Here is a 27,975-nt window from a genome sequence, read left to right on the forward strand (position 1 = left end):
TTGGATTAAGAAAACTGGGAATTTGCTGTATCTTTATGTTTATATCAGTCACCAGAACCTAAATTTTGAGCACAGTGGATGTTGCAGGCAGAAAATTAAAAAAAATTAAAGCAAATCATGGGGAAAAAAATCAAAGGTTTTAGAGGGTTCTCCTAAGTATAAATTACTTCTGTGATTTTAAGTATTGATGAAACTTTTAATAATAATAAGATAAAGGAAAAAAAATAATTTAAATAAGGAAAATCAATATTATTTCTTATTTTTTAAGTCTTTCAGAGTTCCTTAACAAGGAATGATTTTTTTTAAATTGTTGAAATGCTTTAATTTTTCCCACTTTGCAAGGCCCTGGGAAGGATCCTGGAAGGGCACCTCACACAATTTTTATTTCTGCTCATTTTCATTTCCATAATAAATCCAGTGTCTTTTGTTCTGCATTAACCCTGTTGGAGTGGCTGTCTGGGAATAATTTCATCATTTCTCTGGTCAAACACAGCAACTGTTTAACACCTTCTGTGATTTAAACCAGGAAATGAAGTGATGTCTTTGTAAATTGTAGGGAAATTTTCATAAGGAAATGTAATTACCCTGACTAGAAACTGGCCAGAATATCACATTAAAATCGCTGTGTGTGCACAAAGTTCTCAGTTGGCTTTTTTTAATCTGGGAAGGAGCTAAGGAATATTGTAAAAATCCACCTTCACAATGGGTTACTTTGGAGATCCTCATGTTTGTGGTGCCTCACACTAGGAATTAGTGAATCCAGTGCTGATTTAAAATACATTTATCATTTTGCTGAAATGTTTCTTGCTCTGCTGGGTGGCCAAGTGTTGAGGTTTTCCTCTGAAAGGGACCAAATTGGGGCATTCTTGAAGCATCTTAGAATGATGGAATGGGAGAAATCTTTAAAAATCACCCAGTGCCACCCCTGCCATGGCAGGGACACCTCCCAGTGTCCCAATGTCCAACCTGGAACTGAACATTCCAGGGATCCAGGGGCAGCCACAGCTGCTCTGGGTGATGCCTTGGGTTTGAGCTTTTCTATTTTCCAGATTCTCTGCTGCTTAGTGTGGAACTCTGAACATTCATATTCGGTGTCAGTAAGTTCTCTTCACAGGGGAGTGACAAAACAATCCCTTTGTAGCTGGAGAATCAAGGACACCCAAAAATCAGAAACAGCAGTGAGGGAAAAGGGTCAAACCAGGGGGCTGAGACTTCATAGCCTGGGGCTGTGCTTGGATAATTGACCCCAATGTGTAAATGAACCAAAACTTATAAAAGTGTAAAAACTCGTGACCAGGATCCATCTTGGGTTTGATTTGGGTGCAGCCCCAGCCAGGCTCCTGCACTGCCCAAGGTGAATCCTTTCAATAAATTCCCATTTTATCCCTTTTGCTCTGTCTGGTCTCTGTTCCAGCTCAGCCTTTCCAGGCATCATGGGCACCTTGTGCCAGGGCCTGCCCACCGTCCCAGGGAACAATTTCTAATTCCCAAAATCCCATCAAATCCTACTCTGAAGCCATTCCCTGTGTGCTGTCCCTGCATTCCCTGTGTGCTGTCCCTGCATTCCCTGGGTGCTGTCCCTCCATTCCCTGGGTGCTGTCCCTCCATTCCCTGGGTGCTGTCCCTCCATTCCCTGGGTGCTGTCCCTCCATCCCTTGGCAATTGTCTCTCTCCATGGTTCCTGCAGCTCCTTCAGGCCCTGCAAGGCCACCCTGAGCTCAGCCCAAAGCTTCTCCTCTCCAGGCTGAACAATCCCAGCTGTGCCAGCCTTTCCTCCCAGCAGAGCTGCTCCATCCCTCTGCTCATCCTGCTGCCTCCTCTGGGCTCTCTGCAGCAGCTCCAGCTCCTCCCCAAGCTGGGATCCAGGTTTGGGGCAGCTCTGCAGGTGGGGTCACACCTGAGCAGGGCACAGGGACACAATTCCCTCCTCACTTTGGGGTTCTGGGCTGGGGCAGGTCCAGCTCTCACCACCAGCACCCCCAAATCCTTCACCCAGGGCTGCTCCAGCTGCTCATCCCATCCTGGGCTATCCCAGGGTTGCCCCAGGACCTTGCCCTTGTTTTTGTTGAACCTTTTGGGGCTCACAGGACCCGGTCCCCAGGCTGTGCCACTGGACTGGGGTGAAATCACTCTGGAAGTGGCATCAGCACAGCCTGCAGGGCTCTGGCTGTTCCCAATCCTCCCTGCATCCCTGCTGGGTTTTACCTCAGGCAGGAAGGGCTGGATCTGCCTTTGATCAAGATGTTTTTAATTTTTATTCTAGCTTGAAGATTTTGCTCTTAAGCATGTTATGATAAATATATTTCACTGCATTCTGGTAAATCTTAAATTTTGTTTCTTAAATCTTGGCACTGGAGATCTGTTTCCTAGTGAAATCTGTTTCGTTCCCATTTGTCCCATGTTCACTTTTGGCTTCAGGTCGCTTTTTCAAGTCAAGAAAGGTTATGAATTGAAAAGATTACTTACTAGATGGGGAAAAAAAAAATGAAATAAATTGTTCAAAACAGAGGAGAAGTTTTTGCTTTTCAATTTAAAAATTGAAACAAACTCCTAAACTCTGCTCACATCTCCCTTGGAAACGCCCTCTTTTACTGTAACTTTGTGGTCTTGATGATATTCACAGAGAAGCTGATTTACTGAATAAAGAAGTTCTTTAAGTTTGCAGTTTTGGAACATGACCAGTGTCTCTGAACCCAGGTTTCAAATTTTACTGGCATTTTGTTGGCAATCTAATTTTTTTTGAGTCCTTGCTTGTTTGGGTATGTTTCCTGACACCTCTGCCTGTATGGTACTGTGTTTTAAAATTCTCTTTTTCTTGCTCTTTTTCAAGGGGAAAAGCCTATAAACATACACAAAGGGGTAATTATAACACATCAGGTATAAAAATAGACAAGAAAATTACCAGCTGAAAAAATGCAATGAGCAGGGGGGGGAAAAAAAAGAGGATTTCATGGTAGAGTTCTGTGCAGCAGGTCCTGATTCTCAAAGCAATTCCACCAGCAAAGCATGAACCATTCCCAGGCCATAATGCCATAATTTAAATCAAGCACGTGGGTGGTAAAAAAAAAAAAGGTGATTTAGTTTTCCCTTCTCTCCCCTGGCATCTTTTGCTGTTGCTTCCCCTTTGCCAACAGCAGCTTTCATTTCTGGGGAGATTTGAGGCAGCTGAAAACCAGCTCAGGTGGCTTTGCCCTCCCTCCCTCCCTCCCTCCCTCCCTCCATGCTGCATTTTCCCCTAAAACTGAATTATTATTGCCCTGTTGTAGGATTTACCCACCCAGCCAAAGGATCTGTGAGCTCCTAACCCACGTCATTGATTCAGGAGAATATTCCTTGCTGGAAATGCCCTGTCTAGTTCAGGACAATCTTCTTTTTGTAGCATTTCTGGAGGTAACAAGGAACCAGCTGTGCAAGGTTGCAGTGCTTTTTTAGCTTTCCCCATGGCTGGGATATTGTAATCCCTTTAATGCTTTTTCTCACTGGTGCAGGACTTTGGTGTATCCAAGGAGTTCAAGGAGAATTTGACACTAAATGGCCCTTTCTGTGCTAACTTTGCTGTGGGGAAACCCACTAGAAAGTGAAAGGAGCAATGAATTTTTGCATTAGAACAGAAGAGTGCATTCATGTCACGGGGTATTCTGGTAAATGTTTTTTTTTTTTTTTTTTTTTTTTTTTGCTGGATTTAGGCACAGTTTTAAGGGAGATTTCTGTCATTTCAGTCAGCCTGAGTTGGATTAACAGCTATGGGGTTCTCCTTGTCCCACCTAAGGGGGGGTCAATCTTCTGGGAGCACCTGGTCTATGTAGAAAATGCCTCATGGAATCAAATTTTCCTCATGGAAAGTGGGAGATGGAGAAATGTAAATATTTAGGCTTGTTAGAGAGTGTGCAAATGGTTTCAGGATCCTGCCTGGGAGATGGGATTCCAGTGGTGCTAAATCATTGATTTAATAGTTACAATGGCAAATTTCTGACTGATTTCAACCAAACCTAAATGTCTGCTGGAAACACCAGGGATGCCAAATTTCTGTGCCTTTTCTGGAGTCAGGAATCCCTCAGAATCCAGGAAGGTCTCTAGTCCTAACAGTGAATTGTGACCAGCTTGCTCAAGGCTTTTTCCAGTCAGATCTGGGAAAACTCCACATCCTTTTCCAGTGTTTTGTTATCCCCACATTTCTGTGTTGCTCACAGGTCGTGTATTCCCTCCTTTCCTTCCCCTCTTATTAAAGATAATAAATGGGACAAATCTTGGACACAGCCCTGGGCATGTGCAGTTGTACCCAGCCCACAGCTGCACTACAAACCCAGATTTCAATCCCAAAATCCAAACATTTCCAAGCTCCATGGCTTGACTTGGGTCCAGGGATGGTTGAAAGAGCAGCTTGGAGATGTTTTCCCTCTTCACCTGAGACCACCCTGCTGTCCTCACATCCCATCCCATCTGCTCTCACTTGACTGAGCCAAGAATTCTCAGGAGATTGATGAGATTCCTTCTTTTCGAATTCTTCTTGGTGTTTCCCCTTCTCCCTGAACTCTGTGTAAAAGTCCTGGAAGATTTTGTTGGTGAGGAATTCCTTTAGCTCAGCCTAAGGTGTACCCACTGTGGTTTTGCCTCAGCCAGCTGAGAGCCCAATTTTCCTTCTTTTTAATTTTTTTTTTTTGTTTTAATCACATTCCAGTAAAAAGTTCTTGTTGCCGTTTTTCTTCCCAATCTCTGCTATAATTGAGCTTTCCATTTTCTGGACAATATTTCTGTATTTCTCCTTTGGAGTTTTCCTGCTCGCTTCCATTTTTTTTTGCACATTCTTTTACACTCTTGGATTCCCTTTTTAGCCAAAGCAGACTCTGTTCATGTCCTCATTCCCCTCAGGATTGTGACAGAGTTATTTTGTGGGGGGAGTTTGTAAAGACCAGATCTTTTTGAGCTCCTTTTCCCTTCAGAGATTCCACCCATAAGATCCTTTTTTTACACAGAAATCAGAATTCCATTCTCCCAAACTCCTCATCACTATAACATCAAGGCAGTGACAAAACTGTTTCTTGTAGAGAAATCTCCATAGCATGAAAAAAAAGTCTCCTCTCCCAAGTAAATTAGGGAAAGACTATTTTAGATATGGTAAACTGAGTTGTTTTCTGTACATTTTTAGTGTAAAAGAAAAAAAGTGGTGGTGGGGGGAGGAAAAGTGATCTAAAGTTTTATTCTGAGGTTTTTTTCTTAATAGTTTCTAGTAATAAAGTTTCTCATTATACCATTTAAAGTTAAGGCTGTTTTGCCTTCCTCCTAATTCTGCCTCACAGCAGAAAAAATTCAAGTTAACAAACCAAAACCAGCAGCCCATCTTCCAGACTTTCCCACATTTCCTGATTTGTGGCTTTTGCCAGACCCCCAGCGTGGTGTCACTCCCAGTGGGGTCAGTGACAATGAACATTTATTTTATTTTGGGTAGAATCATGGAATGGTCATCAAAGATTGTCCAGTTCCACCCCCTGCCATGGGCAGGGACACTTTCCACTGTCCCAGGGTATCCCAACCTGGCCTTGGACACTTCCAAGGATCCAGGGGCAGCCACAGCTGCTCTGGGAATTCTGTTCCAGAATAGAATTATTCTATTCCTCATCCTCACAGGGAAGGATTTTTTCCCAATAATTAATCCAAACCTACTCTCATTCATGCTGTCATCTCTTAACTGTGGCTCACCAGCCTAAATAATTCTGGAATTCTTTGATTTTACTAAAATTGAAAGAGTTTTTTGGGTTTTTTTTGTTTTTTGGTTTTTGTGTTGCTTTTACAATCCTCTCTAAACAACCTATTTGAGAGTGAGATTTTCAGGCAAGGAACTTGAAGGGAAGGAACAAATCTGGCCATAACTCTTTGTGCCCAGGTATTTTAACATCTGGAATGCACTGCTGGCTGTGGTAATGCCTCTGCAATACTGTAACACAGCAGGATGCTTTAATGAGAGTTTCAACCTTAAACCCACAACATCAATGAAATTTATAGTTGTTAACATTATTCAAACATAGTTTTGGGGGTTTCAGTTCCCATTTTATGTTCATGTAGGATGAAAAGTGGTTGTGTTGGCAAGCCAGAGTCCTCCTTGCACTTGGAATTTCTGTAAAATAATTAAATATTGTGTATTGCTCTTGCACTACAGGGTGGGAGGAGGGTATTTGTATAAAAAAACTGAGCTAGAACCTCTCTCTTACTATTTCAGCTGCTTTAATATTCTTCAATGCCAAAAGTGCCTTGCTCACATTTTGGAAAATACCACAAAAATGTTCCAAAAAAGAGAAAAATTTATATAAAATTGCAGTATCATCTTCTGTGATCATATAGATGCCATCTGATATTTTTCCTGATGGGTTAAATTTATCTTCAGATGTTTCATGCTTCCATAATCTTGTATCTCATTGTGGTCTTTGGAATTAACAGACAGAGCAAGATGGTTAAAGAGGACAAAAAAACCCAAACAAAACAAAACAAAACAAAAAAAAACCCCAAAGAAGAATGGAGAACTTCTTGAAGGAAAACATTTCAGGGGGGAAAATGTGGTGAGCACTGTGATTAAGGCACTCTGCCGAAAAACGAAATTAAGTCTGCAACTGATTAAGTTGAAAGAAAAGAAGGGAAGTCAATATGTAAAAAAGTGCACGTACAGTTAATCTGGCTGGTAAGGAAAATCCAAGTTGCTTCTCCCAGAAAAGAAAAAAAAAAAAAAAAAAAAAAAAAAATCCCCACCAAACCAACAAGCACACACCATGTACAGAGCTCTGAAATTGGGGGAAGGCAGGCAGGGGGTGTGTGGAGATTTTTATTATCATTGGCTTCATGGTAATTCCAGCACAATCTCAGGAAGTAGTAAAAAATCAATCTGTGTGTCTCTTGCTGTATCAGTCTGGGAATTAACAACTTCCCCGTGTTGTGTCCTTTAAAGAATTTCTTCCTGACCCTTAAAAGTCCAACCAACCTCAGTCTCTCCATGTAATAAGTTGTTACCTGCTGCCAAGTCTCCAAGAGCTGCATCATTTCTTCTCCTAATTGTATCTCTTTGGTGTGGAAGCCTGTGTTTTGCATTCCTAATTAGCTTTTTTCCTGCTCTGTTTATTTTCCTCCCCTCATGGCAGCACATGATTTTTCCTTTTTTTTTTTTTTTTTTTTTAATTTAAAAACAGATGCATGAATGGAGAAGCAGCAGAAATCAGTGTGTTTCAACAAAGCCTGTAATCTCTTCCTAACTCTGTGTCCAAGTATAAATCGGATTTTGATGTTGCAAAAGCGTGGACTTGGTGTTGTAATCAGGCTGCTCCCAGAACACAGGGATGGAACCTCCTGAGCTTTGGGGGATTTTCCTCCTGAGGGGCTGGAGAGTGTCCAGGGAAGGGATGGGGATGGAAAAAATCAACCTGGGAGGAGCAGCTGGAGTGGGAAAGGGGCTGAGGCTGGAGAAAAGGAGGCTCAGGGGGGACCTTGTGGCTCTGCACAAGTCCCTGCCAGGAGGGGCAGGCAAAGGAGGAGAGGAAATGGCCTCAAATTGCAGCAGGGCAGGCTCAGGGTGGAGATTGGCAAAGAAAATTTCCCTGGCAGAGTGGTCAGGCCTTGGGATGAGCTGCCCAGGGAGGTTTGCAGTCACTGTCTGTGGGAGTGTTCAGGAGCAGGCTGGATGTGGCCCTTGGGGACAGGGTTTGGGGGATGCTGGGGTGGCACTGGATTGTCCTGGAGGGCTCTTCCAGCCCCGATGATTCTGGGATTTAGTGCCAAGAGGTCAAATTTACTGCTAAAGGTGGTAGGTGGGTGGCTCTGGTCTCAGCATGTGATCCTCAGTGTCCAGAGGAGACAATGATCAAGGTGTGTTCCATGGAAGGTGACTGGCAGAGAATTTCTGGTATTGAATGACATTTCCATGACTGGGGAATAATGTGGGAATATTATTGTGGAGCCTGGTGCAGCTCCTGCTGCTCTGTGTGTCCCTGCCCATGCCAGGGGTGGAACTAGATCTTCTTCAAGGTCCTTTCCAACCCAAACCATTCCAGCACTCTGTGATTTCTAATTAGCAAAGGCATTTGTGATCCAGACTTTGCTTGGGCTTTCCAGTAACTTCATCATCATGAAAGTAGAATTACAAAATCTCAGAATCAAAGAATTACAGAATCTCAGAATCACAGAATCACAGAATTACAGAATTACAGAATCACTGAATCATAGAATTACAGAATCTCAGTATCACAGAATTACAGGATCTCAGAATTACAGAATCAGAGAAGCACAGAATTACAGAATCTCAGAATCACAGAATCACAGAATTACAGAATCAGAGAATCACAGAATCATAGAATCACAGAATTACAGAATCTCAGAATCTCAGAATCACAGAATCACAGAGTTACAGAATCAGAAAATCACAGAATCACAGAATTACAGAATCTCAGAATCACAGGATTACAGAATCAGAGAATCACAGAATCACAGAATTACAGAATCACAGACTCTCAGAATCTCAGAATCTCAGAATCACCAGGTTGGAAGAGACCTTTAAGATCATCAAGTCCAACCCAAGCCCTAACACCTCAATTAAACCATAGCACCAAGTGCCACATCCAGTCTCTTTTTACTCATCCAGGGATGGTGACTCCACCACCTCCCCAGGCAGACAATTCCAGCATTTTTTCACTCTTTCTTTAAAAACTTTTCCTAACATCCAGCCTAAATTGATTTAGCATTTCAAAGATGCTCTAAAATCTGTGGGTTTCCTGCATTTTGAATGTGTGGGGCAGGAGCAATGGATGGTTCCTCACCTTGTCAGCAGCACAAACACATCGTGTCTGTGCTGCTCCTGCACTTCCTCAACTGCAGAGCTTGAAACAGCTCCCAAAGCCACCTGAAATTCAGGGGAAATCACCATGAATGGCACTTTTTTTTTCTCTGATGTGGGCTGCCCTCACCCCAAGACAAGATTGCTTTTATAGGAATGAACAACATCATGTTTGTGCCAGTGGGAGAAGCAGATTTGTGGGCTAGCCATCACTTTTTGGGCTTACCTCACAGGCAACATCTTGAATATGTTTTATCTCTTAAATAACTCTTCCTGAAAACGTGAAATGGAGGAGGGTCGTGGTACAGTTCAGATCTGTATAAAAGTTCTCACAGTAGGGTTTTTTTCTTCTTTTCTTTCTTTTTTTTTTTTTTTTTTTTAAGTGTAGCATTGACTCATTTGGTGGTGTTAAAGTGCACTTTCTACTTATCCCCAGAGGAAAGTTAGTATTCTTTTAAGTGAAACTATTTTAAAAGCAGAACACAAGCCTAAAATAAGCCAGTGTTCTCTAGAGCTCTCAGAAGGTGTAGATTTATTTACTGTAGTTAAATCATAATTAGTTCTCAGGGGATAGTGTATCTTTTAAACTGCTTTATTGCCACCATATTGGTTTTCTAAATAATCAGAAACTGCTGCTCTTATATTTTGTAGTATGAACAAAAATTCGCTGTAAGTAGAAACAAATGTTTAGAATTGCTGGTTGTCACTTGCTGAAGATAGGGACACCAAAAAAATGAGCACTTGAGGAAAAAGTGAAGAAATACAAAACCTGTGTTATCAGAACTTCAATGAACTATGGCTCTGACTTATTTCAGCCCAACAGATAAAAAAAATAATGTTTTACATTATCGTTTTTCAGCCAATTATTTTTTAATATTCTAATGGGTTTGAATCGGGACTAAATGTTAACTGAAAAAATGGTGGTGCAACGTTAACATAAAATATTACCTGATATTTAAGCCTTGATTTTCATGAATGTAGCTTAGTGTTGCAGCTGATAAGCATGTGGGGTTTTTGGTTTTTTTCCCTAATTGGCAGGTTAATGTTCGAGTTGCCTGAGGAGATGGGTTTAATAGCAGTGGCTGCTCGACAAACACAAGGGAAAGGTGAGTAAATTTCCCTTTTTTTACCAATAAATGTGCATTAAATACAAAAAATGGGACATTTTAAGATGCATTATGAGCATTTTTGATAATACAAACCATAGAATAAACCTGTCCTCATCTCCTCCCTCTCAAACCGTGGATTCAAACTGAAAACCCAAAAGTTCATAAGACACCAAAGTAAACATTTTCAGGATGTTTGGTGGCTTTTGCAGAAATGATTTAGTGGTCTCTTGGTTCCTGCCAAAAAAAAAAAAAATTTTGCCAGTCACAAAAACTGCCATCACTACAGTCAGTGTAACCCAAGTCAGAGCTCCAAGTGAAAGCTGAGACTGGCTTAACTGGAACAAGACTGGGCCTTGACTTGCTCTGGGCTTGAGTCTGCAGGACCTGCCTGAGCACATCAATGTAAGCAAGTCGTGTTTCTTGCCCAGAAAAATGCTGGCACTTCTTTAAAAGCCACATTTATTCTACTGGAAGAGCAGAGTGTGTGGCCCAAGGAGCTTTTCCGAGCACAAATCCATGAAAAGATGATTCCCTGGCTTTCAGTGCCAGGGTTCAGAGTTTGGATGCATTTCTGGTTGCACAAAAAGCATCTTCACGAATGCTTCTCCACTTAAGCAAAGCAAGATCTTTTGAAAATCCTGGAAGTGGGGGATTTAGGACTTGCTGGAGAATTCAGTAGCAGCTTGTACTTGAGAACCTCAGAACGGAATTATAGAATGGCCTGAGTTGGAAGGGACCTTAAAGATCAACTTGTTCCACCCCCTGCCACACCTTCCACACAACCAGGTTTGCTCAGAGCCCCATCCAACCTGGCCTTGAACACTTACAGGGGTGGGAATATTTTAAAAAATCTCTCTTTTTTTTTTTTTTTTTAAGAAAAAGATTTGCACTTTTAACCCTTTTTCTTTCAAAATTCATTTGGAAACTCCATTAAATGACTTTTGGTACATTCTTGGATGGATACCTTTGAATCTTTCTCTTTAGTTGTTACCTACATTCACAAAGGGATCTTTTTTACTGATTTTCTTGTGTTGAAGTTACCCTTTTTCCTCTCCCTGCCCAGGTCGTGGTGGAAACGTTTGGCTCAGTCCCCTGGGCTGTGCCCTGTCCACTCTGCACATCTCCATCCCTCTACATTCCAACCTAGGCCAGAGAATCCCTTTTATCCAGCACCTGGTGTCCTTGGCAGTGGTAGAGGCAGTCAGATCCATACCAGGATATGAGGTATGTCCTTCTAACTCATCCCAAAATTCCTGGTTCCATTTCCATTGAATTCAGATTTTAGCTGTGTCTTTTCTGTGTAGAATGGCTGAATGCATAGCTCAGTTCTTCAGCACTAAGAAGAACCTAAAGTTAACATTCCTGATGTTGGGTTATTGATATGGTTGAAGAAATCCAATATCCAGAGGATGAAAACTCCTTTACTGAGCTGACCAAATGCACTGCACTCATTTCACTCCTAATCTTATGAAACCTAAGCCTCAATCCTCAGCACTAAAGAAAAAGTCAATTTTGTTTGCCTGACAATGGAGTTGATTTGTTTTGATTTTGAAGGAGAATAAGGAGGAGGGAAAAATGAATAAAACTGACAAATCCTTTTCTGCTTTTTTTGTTGGTGCTGTTTCAGTGGTCACTTTATCCCTTTTAAAGGATTTTTCCAACCCTTGTTTAAGGTTGAAAACTGATTTCTAAAGCAAGAACTGAGGAGAATTGCTCTCGAGAGGGAATCAAGTGTCCTGTCATCAGTATTAAAATGAAGAACCAGTCTTCTTTATCACCTCATATATCTCCTTTTTAATGTTACCATTTCCTAATATTTGCTAACTATAAAACTTTGGTATTTTACAGAAGTAGTTAACTAAAGCATATGTTTCCTATATTACAGAAAATCAATGACTTATACACATTTACACATGAACTTTATTATAGTGGCACCCAGTAGCTTTGCTGGAGTTTAGGGTCTGTCAGCCTTTCTATTAAAACCTTCTAAATTCAGTGCTTCATAACCTGACTGGAAAAACAAAATGCTTCAGGCTAAAATTTGCAATATAAAATATTTGGCTGGAGTGGATAATTTGACCACTTAAAAACGAAGGGACAAGAGTTAGTTTTATAAAATATGGGGATGACTGGGGAAAGAGCTGATTTATGAATGGAGGTGGTTTTGCTTCTGTGTGCCTGCACTGATGTACTGGGGCATTTTTAAATTTTATTCCATTCAGGAGGAAAAAGGTGAGTGAAGTACCAAATATTGATGAAAAAAATGTGGATCAATAATGTGTGTACTGTACTGAGCATTTGGACTGTAAAGAGTTTTCTGTGACCAGGACAGATCTGCTGAACCTGAAGGGACATCAGCCCTTGGCAGGGAGGAAAAGCAGAGTTAAGGGTCTGGACTCAAATATGTTACAGCAAGAAAATTCAGAAATTTAGTAAAAACTCAGGGCTTGAATTTCCCCTTTAGACTCAAATAGTGCAAGGCTTTTTGTTATGTCCATGCCATGCCAGCTGCAGCAGCCAGGGACAGTGGGATAATCGACAGAATCATGGAATCATGGAGGGGTTTGGGCTGGAATGGATCTGAAAGATCAATCCCAACCCCAGCCATGGCAGGGACACCTCCCACTGTCCCAATGTCCAACCTGGCCTTGGACACTGCCAGGGATCCAGGGGCAGCCACAGCTGCTCTGGGGATTCCATCCCAAACCCTCCCAGGGAACAATTCCTAATTCCCAAAATCCCATCAAATCCTCTTTGGAAGCCATTCCCTGGGTGCTGTCCCTCCATTCCCTGGGTGCTGTCCCTCCATTCCCTGGGTGCTGTCCCTCCATCCCTTGGCAATTGTCTCTCTCCATGGTTCCTGCAGCTCCTTCAGGCCCTGCAAGGCCACCCTGAGCTCAGCCCAAAGCTTCTCCTCTCCAGGCTGAACAATCCCAGCTGTGCCAGCCTTTCCTCCCAGCAGAGCTGCTCCATCCCTCTGCTCATCCTGCTGCCTCCTCTGGGCTGCTTCCAAAGTTCCATGTCTCAGTCTCAGTTTTGCAGCCAGTCACTGTTTTTAGGATGGCCACAATTATTGACTCTGCTTTGTTGTGGGTCCTCCCAGAGCACATCTGAGGGCTCAGTTGGAAGTTCCTTTTGTCAGATATTAATGCTGAGGATGCAAATGGGATTTAAATCAAGAGGATGCTTTGCTCTCCCATTCTGAGAACAGCAGAGCCTCTCTCCAGTGAGGGAAGTCAAGACCATGCTCCATTTCCAGCGTGTTTTGTGACATTTTGTGTGGTGCCTGGTGAATCCCCTCCGTGGCAAAGCCATGAGCACACCCAGGTGCCTGAGCTGTTCTTGCTGCTTGTTGTCACTTCGGTCACAGAGCTACTGTCTGGTGTCTTACAGGTGTGTGTTTCCCCCTTTGGAAGCCCTTTTATCACTGAGAACACCATTTCACTGTCTCTTACCTCCATTTCTCCAGAGTCTCCTATAAACCTTTCCCCAGTGCAAGGAGCCAAGTTCTTTTCCATGATGAATATGAGTTGGTGATACTTTCCCTCAGAATGCTTTGATAGCAAAATCAGGTAGTATTTCCTGTCAGTGGACGTGTCATGGACTCCTCCCTGGCCTTTAAATCTGTCAGGAAAGTAGACACAGACCCAGGTGCAGCTTTCACACATCCTGTAAAGGGATTTCATCCCCTACAACAGGAGGGAATGTGACTCTTGTAGGCCTGGAGCACCTCCCATAATTTGCCCCCGGGGATGCAGCAGTCATGGGCAGTGTTTCAAACTGCAGGAAGCACATTTGCTTTCCTTTTTGTGTTTAAGTAGCCAGTGCAAAGTTCAGCTCAGCCCTGTGGTTCCAGCACAAGCTGCTCCGTGGGGCTGGGACGTTGTCACAGCTCACTTTGTGTTTCCAGCCCCGTGGTGATGGCTTCAGGACATTCCTGAAGTGCTGATGTGGTTGGGAACTGGGATTTCTCCTGTCTGCTGAATTTCCTTTCCAGAATTCAGGATGTTGCTGTCTCCTTGGCTGGTTCCTGCAAGGTGCCTCAAGCAGGGTTACATTTTTCTGGAGCATTTGTGGAGCACTTCAGTAGATTCTCATTGTGAGCAGCAGTTGCCAGCAGCACACTGGCTGTGGCAAAAAGAGAGAAAATTCTCCTCCTCTGCCCTGCCCAGGTGTGACCTCACCTGCAGAGCTGCCCCAAACCTGGATCCCAGCACGGGGAGGAGCTGGAGCTGCTGCAGAGAGCCCAGAGGAGGCAGCAGGATGAGCAGAGGGATGGAGCAGCTCTGCTGGGAGGAAAGGCTGGCACAGCTGGGATTGTTCAGCCTGGAGAGGAGAAGCTTTGGGCTGAGCTCAGGGTGGCCTTGCAGGGCCTGAAGGAGCTGCAGGAACCATGGAGAGAGACAATTGCCAAGGGATGGAGGGACAGCACCCAGGGAATGGAGGGACAGCACCCAGGGAATGGCTCCCACTGCCAAAGGGCAGGGCTGGATGGGATATAAAGGAGAAATCATTCCCTGGGAGGGTGGTGAAGCACTGGAAGTTGTCCAGAGCAGCTGTGGCTGCCCCTGGATCCCTGGCAGTGTCCAAGGCCAGGTTGGACATTGGGGTTTGGAGAAATTTTGGGATTTAGTGGAAGGTGTCCCTGCCCATGGATGAGCTTTGAGGTCCCTTCCAGCCCAAACCATTCCATGATTCTCTACAGACTATGGAGTGATGAATGAGCCATGAATGTCTCTAAATGTCTGGTTTTGTTTCTTTAGGACATTGAGCTGCGAGTTAAGTGGCCAAATGACATTTACTACAGTGACCTGATGAAGCTCGGTGGAGTTCTGGTAAACTCAACACTCATTGAAACAACATTTCATATTCTCATTGGTAAATGTCTATTTTGAAGCTTTTCTGTGCTGCTTTTTTTTTTTTTTTTTTTTTTTTCTTTCTGGAGGATTTTGTTATCAGTGTCTGTATCAGTAAAAATGGCAACGACGAGAACAAATAATGACAGCAGGCATAAGGAAAGAAAGCACAACATTTAATCCAGAGGAAGCACAAAAAGTAAATGTTTTCATTCTTCTTAATAATTCCATATGCTTGACAAGTAAAACATCAATGCAAGCATCTGGATTGGTGCAGTAGAGTTCAAAGAAAGAGCATTGCATAGGAGAGGGAAATTGTCCCCTTTGATTTATTGCAAAACCAGTGGAATATACTGAAAACTCCATCCTTTTTTTTCCAATTTATGTATTTTTTGTAACATGACAAATAGTTAAATGAAGAACATGCCTTTTAAATCAGAAGAAGAGCTACATGCACAGAGTAATGTTTTCATTTTTTTAATTATTGAGATGTTTTTATCATCTCTAGTCTGATAATTATCCTGCTCTTTGATAAGGAAGTTTTTCCCCTAATCAGCAGCATCCCAGATCTGCTGAGAAACCTGCCAGATTCTGCTTCCAAAAATAATTGTCTCTGCTGTGTCTAAAAAATGGAAAGAAAATTCCTTAACAAATCTGAAAGGGTAAAGAAAAGGTGATATTTGGTATTTGAATTTGGCACAAGTGAAGTGTCCTGCAAAGATGAGTGGTCATGATGTTGCTTCTATCAAAATTCTGTGATTTTAGAGGTACAAGCAAGAAAAGAGTTGAAGAAGTCACCTCCTTCTGTGAAACATGCCCAGACATGACATTTTCTTGTTCAATTTTATACCTTCCTTTGGTAAATAATCGACATGAACACAATGGAAATTGCACCAAAACTTAAGAAATTTCTCTGTGCCCCATCAAGCATTTACAGCTTCAGTGTTTTCCTGCAGGCTGGTTAACACAGGGAAACAGAAATAGTTCATTCTATCAAGCATCTCTTAAGCACTTCACTTATTTGTGAATACTTGGACCTTTTGATTTTTACCCTAAATATCCAAATATTCCAGTTCAAATGGAGAGTTTCTGTATCCATTCTCTCTGATATCCATCTGGTAGTCTGAATTACAGATAAATGCCCATTCTCATCAGTCTGTTTTCACCTGGGAGCTTTTAGAATTGAAACTTTTTTGTTCCATATGAATCCAAGGATCTTTTCCATCATTCCAGAGCTGTGGGAGTCCTAGAGGAGCCTCATGACATTTGAGGTTTTGTGTTAGTGGGAGTGATGGAATTCAGCTTCCCCACCAGGAAAGGTGTGGAAAGGTGTGTCAGATCCATCACCCCTTTGCCACAGTCATGCAGGATCCTTTCCTAGACAGAATCTGGAAATTATTGAGGTTGGAAAAGCCCTCCCAGCCCATGGAGTCCCAGCTGTGCCCCATGGCCACCTTGTCCCCAGCCCAGAGCTCTGAGTGCCACCTCCAGGCACTGAACTCGCTCTTTCCATGGCATTCCTAAGAATTTCCCCTAAATGAGGATAATGATGAAAATCAAACATCATCTCTGTGGCTTCACTGCTCCAAGAAGAAGCTCAGGAGAATAAGATCAAAGACAAACCTGTGTTTTCACTTGCTCGAGCCTTGCAGTTGAGCTTCATGCTGAGACTTTTAAACGCAGTTTGGGGGAAAAAAAAAAAAAAAACAAACTACCAAAAAACCCATTTTTTTCCCAATCTGAAGTTTAAAATCGAGGAACTTTACGGTGTTGGGACTTCTGGAGGAGGAGTTGTGAGGAGAATATTCCCCATTAATGTGAGGGCCAGACTCGGAGCAGGCAGAGGAGCCAAGCACCAGTGGAATGCAGGGGACAGCCAGCGAGCGTGACCTGCACACGCTCCTCAGGCACGTCCAGCTCCTCATGGATCCACCACTGCAACATCCATCAGCCACATCAGCACTGCAGGGCCACTGCTGAGTGCTCCCTTCTCTCCTGGACACTGCACAGGTGTCCCCAAAGCCCTGAGCACCTCGTGGTTCTCAAATCTCCTGGCTGCCCTTTTTCCCCTTTGTTCATTCCCAGGTGTTGGGGCTTCAGCTGAGCTCCTCAATCCCAGCGTGGCCGTTTTTGTGTCCCCCCCCTTTTTGGATTGCTGAGCAGTGGTCCTGAGGCTGCTGATGGACCCCCTTAGTGGCCACAGTTCTCTCTTCCCTCTCAGTGTATCAGAGTGCAAACAGCTGAGTTGGGATTTGCTGGCACAGCTCTTTGCATTTTCCAGTTCATTTTCCTTTATCTCTTTCCAGTAACCCATTTCAGCTCATTTCCACAGGCCTGCTGTGTTGGGATCACCATGTTTGTCTGCATTCCCTGAGTTGTTAAAAATCAAAAACTCTTTTTTGCTGAAGAGATCCTTCTCCTCAGAGTTAATACAAATTATGAATTATTAATAGCAAATTTACAAATCAGATGGAGCAGCATCGTGTCCAACCCTGATTGACACACAGAGGGGTTTATCTCCCAAATGTCTGAGGAAAGAAAAAAAAAACCAAACCAAATTATTAGGAGGAAAAAAATAAACAGGTAATACAATATACTTCTTTACATCCCTCAAAGCCTGTTTCAGCAGGCTGCAGAAAAGGCCCCAAGAGCCACATTTAAACAAGGGAGGCATTCTGCCAACTCACAATTTGGGAATTCCAGCTGGAGAAATCTCAGCAAGAGGCTTGAGGCTTCTAAAGGATATGCTGTGGTGAGATAGATTAGGCAAACTGGAGTCTTGCAAAGTTAAAATCAAATCTTCTGGGCTTTCCTGAGCAAGCCAAACAAGGCTTATCAGCTGAGTGAAAAGCCTGGATTTTTGGAAAGGGCACTCAGCTCACTGCAGTAAACAGAAAGGTCTCTGAGCTGAATTTTAGACTGGGAGATAAAACTCCATCTTAGGGTAGGATCAGTTGTTCTCTGAGTAAAAGAGGAGAGAAAGAATGTGTGACATGGATGGTTTTGGAACCAAGGTGGAGTTTATCCTCTCCCAACCCTCGCTGATGGGGTGGAAAGGCTGTGCTGGATTTGCCTCTGTAATTCCGAGGAGGCATTTGGAGGGCAAGAAGCAAAATGTGAGCTGAGAATTGTAATTAGAGGAGCAAGAGGATTGAAAGGTGTAAGAGACTGAAGGAAAGCAGCTCTGGGAGCCATCCTGAGGGATAATTGTATGGAGCAGGTGGATTAAATGCTGCCTGTGGTATAACAAAGAGTTTGTCTCTTCGATTGTGTCCTTCTCTTTGTCTCCTGCAGGCTTTGGATTTAATGTGAATAACAGCAACCCCACCATCTGCATCAATGATCTCATTGCAAAGTTTAACAGGGAAGAGGGGACAGAGCTGAAGCCTCTGAGTGCAGATTGTCTCATTGCAAGGACTGTCACTGTGCTGGAGAGGCTCATAGAGGTTTTTCAGGAGAAGGGCCCCAATGGAGTTCTTCCCCAGTACTACAAGTATTGGGTTCACAGGTAAGAATTATGTTCTTCTCAAAGTTTCTTTTAATAAAATTGGTGGAAGAGCTCATGGATGTTTTGTCTTTTTCCACAAAATTCCCTTTACCAGGGGTGAATAATTTAAAATATGCTCCCAAGCAGGATGCACGTTTTTAAGGGACAATTGAAGTAGCACCTAATAAATCAGTGACTAGCATGAGTTAAAGAATATTTCCAGGTATTTTACATGTATCATCTCCAAACAAAGGGAATTGGGAATGGTTTGGTTTGAGATGGATGAAGCTGCTGTACTTTTAAGGGAAAAAACCGATTGGCTGTTTGGATTAACTCCAACTCCATTCGTTCCACAAAAGGAAATTAAAGCAGGTAGAAAATGCTGCTGAAAGTCATTCTGTGTAAAGAACCAGTGAGGTGGGAAATGAAATATTCTGTTAGAGGGTGAAGCCTTTCCTGTGAGGGTGGGCAGGCCCTGGCACAGACCAGATGTGGCTGCCCCTGCATCCCTGGAGTGCCCAAGGACAGGTTGGACACTGGGGCTGGGAGCAGCCTGGGACAGTGGGAGGTGTTGGGGTTGGTATTTAAGGTCCTTTCCAACCCAAACCATTCCATGATTCATTTAATGATTGTGATGAGTCCTCTGAGGTGATGTTGATGCCTTGGAGTGTCTCCATAAAACAGAGGCTAGACAAGTTTAAGAGAATAAAGTGGGTGTTAATTAAAGGTTTTCAACAGATCCACCTTGGGCAGTTACACCCAGGATGGATGATGGTCACGAGTTTTTCACACAATTAAAAGTTTGGTCCATTTACATATCAGGGGTTAATCCTCCAATTACAGCTTCAGGTGATGAAGTCATTTACCCCCAGTTTGCTCCCCCAGAACTCACTTTTGTTTATACTTTTTGGGGCCTGAGGCTGTAGGGTTTGATGACACTGTCTATGGAGTTTGCACTAATGCAGTGCAGGATTGGAAAAATAAAAAAGCTGAAATCCTAAATCAATTTTACCTTCTCAGTGTCCATGAACTGACAGAATTCTCTCCATCCCAGTGGGAAGCAGGTCCAGCTGCACAGTGAGGATGGCCCCATGGCCTGGATTGTTGGCATTGATGACTATGGATACCTGCAGGTGCACGAGGAGGGCAAGGGCGTGGAGTCTGTGCACCCTGATGGCAACTCCTTTGACATGCTGAGGAACCTCATTGTCCCCAAGCACTGACAGGGAGCTCCTGAGTGCCTGGCACCAGTCACCTCAGCCTGTTCAAGGTGGGAATGGGAACTGAAAGTTTGATTTTTTTTTCCTTCTGATTTTCTGCTTTGTGTTTGCCATGGGTAACTTCAGCAGCTGAAAAGAGGTGGTGACCTCAGAGCTGGTGGCCTTTATTCTTTTCATTAACTTTAAAACACACCTCTGTTGCCATTTCTTTGAAGGATCTGTTCTTTTCAAGGAGTCTGATTGCAGAGGAGTATTTGTGATGAACAGAATTTTCTCTTCATTTACACCCTTGGAGAGACTGAAGTGGCCCAATATTTCCATTTATTTTTTGTTTCTGTGTGATTTAGCATAGTGCAGGACATTATTTACTTTTTTACTTTGTTTTTTTTTTAAAAAAACCTAAATTCTATTTTTCTGTGTTGTCTGCACTAAAGCCAGCTGGAACATCACATATTGCTGAATTGCTGGGATCACCACTGTGCTTAATTCCAGGTCTGAGTGAAGATCCTTGCTGATTTGGTTCTTCTCCTTGTAGACCTCTACAAAAATTTACCAACCTGTGCTTTGATCTCAGGTCTGCAGCTCTTAATGGCTGCCTTGAGTTTTTGGGAGAGCTTTCCATCAGCACTTAGGAGCTGGGCTTGGTTATCCAAGTGATTTGCACTCTGCTCTCCTCAGTCACTTGGATCTGAGTAAATCATCTCATCTGTCCTTGAAATCATGGTTTTCCAAGAGGTTTCAACCCCTGGAAGAAAAACCCACTGGAGCAGTGTCACACCCAGGTTATTGTAGAATCCCATCTCAGGGGATGGAACCTCTAAATAATTTAGAATTGAGTGGGAATTATATCATTTTCTCAATGAAGTTAAGTGAATAAATAAAGGGAAAAAATCAAATTCCCTGCTGCAAACAGCTACTCCAGTGAAAAAGAGAAATCACACTGTTCCTCCATGTCCAAATTCTCTTCCACAGCTCTGTTGTCCCCTCCTTTCCTAAGCCAGTCTGGTTTTGCTGCTAGGCACTAAAAGCAAGAGTTTAACACGTGCTGAGCTGAGAGCAGCTCATTTTTGGGGCATTTGAAGGTGAAGAGAACAGCTGGGAATTCTCCTGGAGCAGCCACAAGGGAACTTGGTGGGGTTTTCTCCCAAGGAGATTTGGCCACCACAGCTCCCCAGACAATTCTGTGCCAGCCAGGTTTGTCCCAGGTGTGATGTGGCCACCTTCATTTCTTTTTTATCGTGGTGGATCAGCCACATTGGTTTCCAGAAAGGAAACTGCTGTCTGCTAGCCAGAAATGAGGTTTTTAGGTTAAAGTTCACCTCATAAACCATCCAAACATTTTAGATTGTTTCAGCTCCAAAGCCAAGAAGTCTTGAAACAAGGAAACTTGTCTGTGATGGTAATTTTGACCAATCCTCACATATTAGGGTTTAGGTGGTTTGGCAGCAAGGGTAGAAATTAAATTGTCCCTGTTCAATTTAGGATTTTATGCTCCATCTCACAGAATATTTGTCCTGATTGTCCAAATCCTGCTGGGTTTTTTTTTTTCCCCTTATGATCCAAATCATGTGAAGCTGCTCACCAGCATCTCCTAAAACTGCACACACAGAGCTGTTAATTACCATAATTAAAATGATACACCAAGTTTAGCTTTTCCCCACCTTTCAAAATGCTTTCAAAATTGCTTCGGGCTGAGAACATTTGGCAGCTACCTTTGATATCAGAATTCAGTATTAATGCATGTTTTAATCAACTGAAACTTAAGTCTGGCTTAATAAAGCTTCAATCAAAAGAAGAAACTCTGTATTTGTATATAAATCTATAAAAAATGGGTGTGCTCACATTTTCCTGCTGCATCCTCATTTATTTTCTGCCTTTTCCTCCACAAGCAAACTGTGCTGCTGCAGGAGAACAGAGCTCTGGTGCTGCTTTTCCGACCAGAGTTTTACAAAACTTCACCTTAACCCAGAATTTGTAGTTAAAACTGTCTCAGATTTAGGATTGAGCACCTTTTGGGTTTTGTTCATGAACAGCCTGGTCGTGCCACAAGGCTGGGGCTTGAGTGGCTTCCTTAAAACTTCTCTTAAAACTTGCTAAAACTTTCTTCTCCCTTCACTAGGGACAAAAAAAAAGATGGGGAAAAGAAAAAAATATGAGAATTTTGGAAGGGCAGAATGAGTTGGTAAAGCTCCAGTGGCTGAGCAGCAGCAGAGGGATTTTTTAACAGCAAAATTCTGCAACATTTCCTGGTTGGTGTTGGTCCTTTTGTAGCTGCCTTAATGATGGTTCTGTTCCCACTTGGAGTTGTCAGGTTATTCCCAACATTTTTGCATTGGGAAGAAACTTGGAGTGGAATTTCCTGGCCATGAAGGAGAACTCCCCAAACCTGGGTGTGCCAGAGCACAGGGGGGAGCTGGGGGAGCCACTTTGCCTTTTCAGTGGCCTCTTCTGGTGCCTCAGACTTCCAGCCTGGATTTGGATTTGGATTTGGATTTGGATTTGGATTTGGATTTGGATTTGGATTTGGATTTGGATTTGGATGAAGGATTTGTTGCTTTGCCTTCAGAAGAACCAAAGACAAGGAGAGCTCCCATGGCAGGAGGAGCAGCTGGGTAAAATCCTTGTGGATGAGTCCTTGGAGAAGCCCCTGGCTCTGGCAGGTAGATGGGAGGAGGCACAAGAGTCTCACTCTTGCTACCCCCAGAAAGCCACAACATTTTTGCAGGAAAATCCTCGTTTTTCTTGTTCTCCATGTGTGTGTGTGTGACAGACAAATGTGGTGTGTGGGGTGTCCCTGGATGTGGGGATGGAGAGATCCAGGCAGCTCCAGGCCCAGGAATAATGCACTGAAAAAGTTTCATTTCATTCAGCTGTCTGGATTAGTAAAACACCTCTTCCATTGTGAGGCTGAGGTCATATCTTAAACTATTTTCTTGATGAAGTGCTTTCAAAAAACCCATTTGTTATGATGTTCGTATTTCTGTGACTTCATTTTTTTTTTATATATATATATTTTTTTTTTTTTCCTGCTGGGCTCTGGTAGAACATTTCTCATGGTGAAAACATTTGTGGGGGTTGTTTATTGATAGGAAAATTTCTGGGTGTGTTGGCACGTGTGTGAGTCCAGGGTGGGTCGTGCCCAGTCAGCAACAAAGCTGCTTCCAAAGGTTTGAAAAAGTAATAATGTACTTTACATTTCAGAGTCCAGGCAGCACATCCTGCATTATAAAGCTTTTATAAGACTTCAGAGCTTTTTTTTCTTTTTTCTTTTTTTTTTTTTTTTTAATATATCCAGTAAATCAAGGGCTATTACCTGGAAATAATATTAAAGCATTTAATTCTTTATGCTGCTGCTTCACTGTGCAAAAATTCGTTTCTTTGCTTCCTCTTGATTCAGCTGCATCAGCAGCCTGAAGAAAAAATTACTTTTTGCAACTCCTTTGGAGCTGTCTGTAATCAAAATATCTGTCATGGGAAAGATTTGTGCTGGTTCCTGGGGATAACTGGTTTGATAAAAACATTTGCATGTCTAAGTGGTGGTGGGGATGCACTGCCTTGATCAGACACCAAAGAAATTAAATCTGGGCCCAGGAAAGAGCAGAGGTCAAAAAACGATGGAGAAAAGAGAACTGCAGGGAAGAATTGTCAAGTGTTGAGTATCTCATTAGTGATTCTGTCTTATTTGCATTTTCCAAGGGTCTTCATTTAAATGCAGTGTCTTCATTTAAAATGCAACATGGCAAAAATACAATAAATTTAAAAAAAGAAAGTCTGTGTGTGTTTTGTAGTACATTAATTGTCAATTCTAGAACGTGTCACAGTCGAAATAAATTTTCAAATATGCACCAATGTCCATTGTGAAATACTTTGTTTCCTATTTTTTTAAAAAAATAAGAGAAATTCAACTCCGTTTTCCTTTGGCTACAGGATTTTATTAACATTTTAACAGTTTCGTTTTACATAATAAATAAGCAAAAATGCTTTACATTTTTTTAGGGAATACATATATAATTCTGAGCATGAATAGGTTGGTTGGGTTGCGTGCTTCTTCACCTACACTTGCCAAATAGCTTTTATCTGCATCATATTTAAAAAAAAAAAAAAAAAAAAAAGCAAAATCTAACCTTCAGGAAAAAAAAAAAAAAAGGAATAACAACATTTCCTCTGTGGCCTTTTTGAAGTGTGACTGAAATGCTGAAAAAAAAAAAAAAAAAAAAGAATTTATGTCCTGTCTTGAGATTCCTGGAGGAATTCTGGCAGATTTCCCATTCATTGGCACTTTCAGTGATGAATTCCCCAATTTTGCACCTATTGTGCTGAATTTCCTTAAATTAAATTTTCAAATCACAGGGCACAGGGACCTGGGGACAAATCTGTGCCTTTATCACCTTATTTGATTTCCATTGCACTGCTTCCAAAACTAAATGTGGGATTCACTTTTCCAGCTTTACCTTGGTCTGCTGGAAGATTCCCTGCCTGGCAGGGGGTTGGAATGAGATCTTTAAACTCCCTCCCAACCCAAATTTTCTATTATTTTGGTAAAACTTTCCCCCTTTCACTCTTTTTCTTTCATTTTCCATGATTTTCTTGCCAGGTCTGAACTCCCCTGAGAGTTAAAAATCTTGTGAAGTCTCACGACAAAGGTGTGGCTCAAATACTAAAGAAAAATGAGTTTATTTTTCATAATGTATTTCAATTCACATTCCACTTCAGTGGCATTTTTTTTTTTTTTTCATTATTAAAACAATTTTTCAGTATTAAAGCACTGCCACTGTGATGGCAGTGCCCTGTTCTGCACCATGATCTGTAATTTAACTGCCCACAAATCCTATTTTTCTCCCAATGTAATTTACTCCCAGATGGGAACATGGAATTGCTGTTTAAATCTTGGGAGTGCCAGGAAAAAAAAAAAAAAAAATTAAAAAATCCTTCCAACATTTGCTTTTGCCATCTTTTCTGCACCTTCCCCTGCATTATCAGCTGTGAATTCATAATTGGTTCATTATTGCCTCGCAGGGAAATTTCCTGTGCTTGGGCATCACCTCCCCTAAAACACCTGGGGGAGGATGATGGAACACCTCCTCTGCTCAGGCTGCTGGAATAAAGCCTGGAAGTGGGAATAACAAGGTGGAAAAATATCAAGGTGAAAAATATCAATGGTGTTTTTTTGGGGTTGTATTTTTTTTTTTTTTATTTTTTCAAGCAAAGCCTAATTTTTGTGTTTTTATAGCAAGCAGAACTTCCAGGAACACCAAAATGCAGCAGTGCCACTAATGAGGGAGAAAGTGCAGCAGGAGGGGTTGGGCATCAGGTTTCTTTTTAATGATGCCAACCATGCCAGTGGCTCCTTTGTAGGGCATGGGTTTAATTTAATTGAACAAAATTAAGCCAGGAGTCTTGGCATAATTATCTTTTCAGGAGTTTGGGGTCGTTTATGAGGAGCAGGGGCTGGGAGGGCTCTGAACCACAGCCACTGGAAAAGCAACTGGTGTCTCCTGGCTTTGATTTATGGGGTCAGCATGATTGTAATCCACATTTACAGCTTTTCTGGAGCCTTGCCAGCTTCTCCAGCATTGAACAAACCGAGGTTGCTGAGGGAGTCACTGTGCTGGTTTGGTTCTGTTTTGGCTTTTTTTTGTAATCACTGATTTGGCTTTTTTTTGGTTCTGTTCAGCACAAAATGTATTTTTCGTGCAATTGGAAACGACAACTGAGAGTGTTCAGTTCAAGTTCACTTTCAAGTGAACATGAATTTGACAATAAAGCCTTCTCTGTTAACCTTTGATAGGAAGCAATGAAAAAACATTCTGAAAATTGTTTTCAAGCCTTTGCTTTTAAAGTATTTTCGTGTACTCACAGCAATCAGTATTCATACACAGAAGGAAATAACTTGATTACTGTATTCCAGTGGAAAGTTCCCTGCCCATTTCAGGGGCTTGGAACTGGATGAGCTTTAAGGTCCCTCCCAACCCAGACCATTCTGGGGTGAATTATTGCTGCATAGGAAAGATGGAGAATGTGGCATTTTTAGGACTGACTATTGCATTTTGATTTTTCTGACAAGGTGCAATTCATGAACAAGTGTTTTTTTCCCCTATTACAAACCAGGTAAGAATTTTCTTCAGAGAATCATGGAATGGTTTGGGTTGGAAGGAACCTTAAAGCTCATCCAGTTCCAAGCATGGGACCTTCCACTATCCCAGGGTGCTCAAGGTTTTCCAGTGAAGTTCTCTTGAGAGTCTGATGAGAGAAAGTTTGAAAAACTCTGAATTAAGCTCAGATTGGGGTAAGAAATGGAGCTGAGTGGGATCTAGAGCCACATTTATTGTTTAGGGAGCCTTTTGTTGTTTTATCCTCTCACAATGTTCGGGGAAGTGGCTGAAAACCACCGTGGGCTGAGTGTTGTCACACAGATCCATCCTCTACAAAGAATTCAAAATAAAGGGGGGAAAATAATTCCTGGCTGCCCGGGCTGAATGTGAGTGTTCCAAATGTGCTGTTTGGGATTTGTGAAGTGCTCAAATCAGGGAATTCCAGCCCTACCTTTGTGCTGACAACAGGATTTATGCTGGAGGAAGTTCAGTGTGTTAAGAGCTGGACCTTTCAAAGCTCACAGTTCTACTGGTAAGTTCAAAATAAGGCATAAATGTTCATTATTCTCTTGACTATAAAGCAAACATTTCTGGTGCTGTTATTAAGATGTATTTGTGACTGGCTGGGTTGAAAATCTGCACAGGCTTCCCCCAGAATACTCAGGGAAACACAGGATTTAGGAGTTTCCTTTTCTTATTTGTGGGGAATTAGTTCCTGCTCCATAATTTGTCCCAATTTGCCATGACAAGACCTGTAACCCTGTAATACCTATCTTTGTACCTATTAATTTGTCATATTGTCCCTTGTCAAGATAAATGGTGGTGGCAGCAATCTCAGAACACTGAAATCTGTGTTAAATAAATCAAATTTCGGGTTGATTTATTTAGTTTTAAAGCTTTTTGGTAATTAATAAATAAGCTTTTTTTCTGTTTGGGTAGGACAGCTGTGTTGTGGTTGCTCAAAATCACCACTCTCTGAACAAAGTTCATTTGTCAGGGGGTTGGGGGGGAGAGTTGATGTGAGGTTTCACACAATTTGTCAAAAAAACCCCTAAACTAGAATGCATATTTTATGATAATGATTTAGGAAAAAAAAAAATTAAAAAATCTTGAGTTTATTTTAAAGAGGGGTCAAGGAAAAACAAAAATGTTCTTCATATAAACCTCTGCATATAACACCTCTCGTTTCCTTTTGCTGCACACTATAAAATAACAAAAATAAGATCTGGAACTTGGCTTCTCCCTGGCACCAGAGCTTTACGTGGGACCCCCGAAGCACGGCAGGGGACGGAGGGGATTTTCCTCACCACTCACTTTGTCCCTCACTGCCCTCCAGCTTTGCTCAGTAAATGTCACCGTGTTTCCTCACGCTTTTGTTTGTTTGTTTGTTTGTTTTGGGCTTGTTTTTTTTTTTTTTTGTTGTTGTTGTTGTTGTTTTGCAAATCATTCCAGTTTGGCTTCCGAATCAAACGCAAAACCCCGCGCTGCTGCCGTCACCTGCCGTTGGCAATGATGACAGAAGTCCCGATGTAATGGGGGAGTGCAGATTCCTTGTGGCTCTCTGGCGAGGAGGCCGACGAGGGGCTTTGGTTTTTGTAGATGAAGGCGTTGACGTCGTCGGGGCTGTAGGAACAATTGTCCCCAGCGTGTGCCGTGGCCGTGCAGGGCGAGGCCTGGAAAGCTCCGTGCTTGGCCAGCACGTGGTGATAATTGAGGAGCACGAAGGGCACTTGGCCCGAAGGCCTCACCTCCATCAACCCCTCGGCCCCGTGGTCCAGCTTCATCCTCTCACCCTCCAGCTCCTCCAGGCTGCCCGGGTGATGATGGTGGTGGTGGTGGTGGTGATGGTGGTGGTTGATGTGCCCAAATTTGGGGTCTTTGACACAAATCCTCCTGCCCTGCTCGTAGACCGAGGGCACGGGCAGCAGGTGGCTCAGCTGTCCCACGGCTTTGGCCTGGCAGCACTCGGATTTGGGCAGCAGCGAGTTGGAGAAGGAGCCCTCGTTGATGCTCGTTTTTTCTTGCAGGTCTCTGTGGAAAGCCAGCTTGGTTTCCTCTTTGATGAGGTGGGCTGGGGGTTGCAGCCTGGCCTCGGGTTTGTTGTGTTTCATGATGCCAGAGTCATAAAATTCCTCCTTGTACCTGCCCGGCACCGGCGCCGTGCAGCTCGGGAAGGCCTCGGGCGCAGCGTCCTGGTTGTACCTCCTGTTAGACAGTGGGACTGCCAGGGGAAATAAAACGTGTTAATTACTGACAACGAGCCTTGGGAGTAATTACAGCTCACTGGTGTTGTCATCATAGTTAAATCAGGGGAGTTAAACCAAAGAAACTTTAGCAACGACAACCTGGAATCAAAAATCTTCCCCTTAAATAAGCTCTTTCCAGAGATTTATCAAAGGAAT

The 27,975-nt window shown here is 42.6% G+C and overlaps 2 protein-coding genes across 3 annotated transcripts in view; one reads left to right on the top strand and one right to left on the bottom strand.

The window, feature by feature from the left end:
- The window catches only part of HLCS (holocarboxylase synthetase), a 139,115-nt gene that overhangs the window by 91,241 nt on the left and 19,899 nt on the right, over nucleotides 1–27,975 (top strand). The window contains exons 7-11 of one of the 2 annotated variants that reach the window (XM_014880622.2): nucleotides 9,848–9,915; nucleotides 10,982–11,142; nucleotides 14,682–14,796; nucleotides 18,069–18,282; nucleotides 19,316–23,330. In XM_014880622.2, coding sequence (XP_014736108.2) covers nucleotides 9,848–9,915; nucleotides 10,982–11,142; nucleotides 14,682–14,796; nucleotides 18,069–18,282; nucleotides 19,316–19,484 — 727 coding nt within the window. In that variant the 3' untranslated portion in view covers nucleotides 19,485–23,330. Of the gene's footprint in view, nucleotides 1–9,847; nucleotides 9,916–10,981; nucleotides 11,143–14,681; nucleotides 14,797–18,068; nucleotides 18,283–19,315; nucleotides 23,331–27,975 lie in introns of those variants that run through there. The other variant, XM_088160499.1, reaches the window with a different exon arrangement.
- SIM2 (SIM bHLH transcription factor 2) overlaps nucleotides 23,679–27,975 on the bottom strand; it is a 59,348-nt gene continuing 55,051 nt past the window's right edge. The window contains exon 11 of the mRNA XM_088160500.1: nucleotides 23,679–27,794. Within this exon, the coding sequence (XP_088016626.1) occupies nucleotides 27,067–27,794 (728 nt within the window). The 3' untranslated portion in view covers nucleotides 23,679–27,066. The remainder of the gene's footprint in view (nucleotides 27,795–27,975) is intronic.

The sequence above is a fragment of the Sturnus vulgaris genome, chromosome 2 (genome assembly GCF_052056855.1).
Source record: "Sturnus vulgaris isolate bStuVul1 chromosome 2, bStuVul1.hap1, whole genome shotgun sequence".
NCBI classification, from domain to species: domain Eukaryota; kingdom Metazoa; phylum Chordata; class Aves; order Passeriformes; family Sturnidae; genus Sturnus; species Sturnus vulgaris.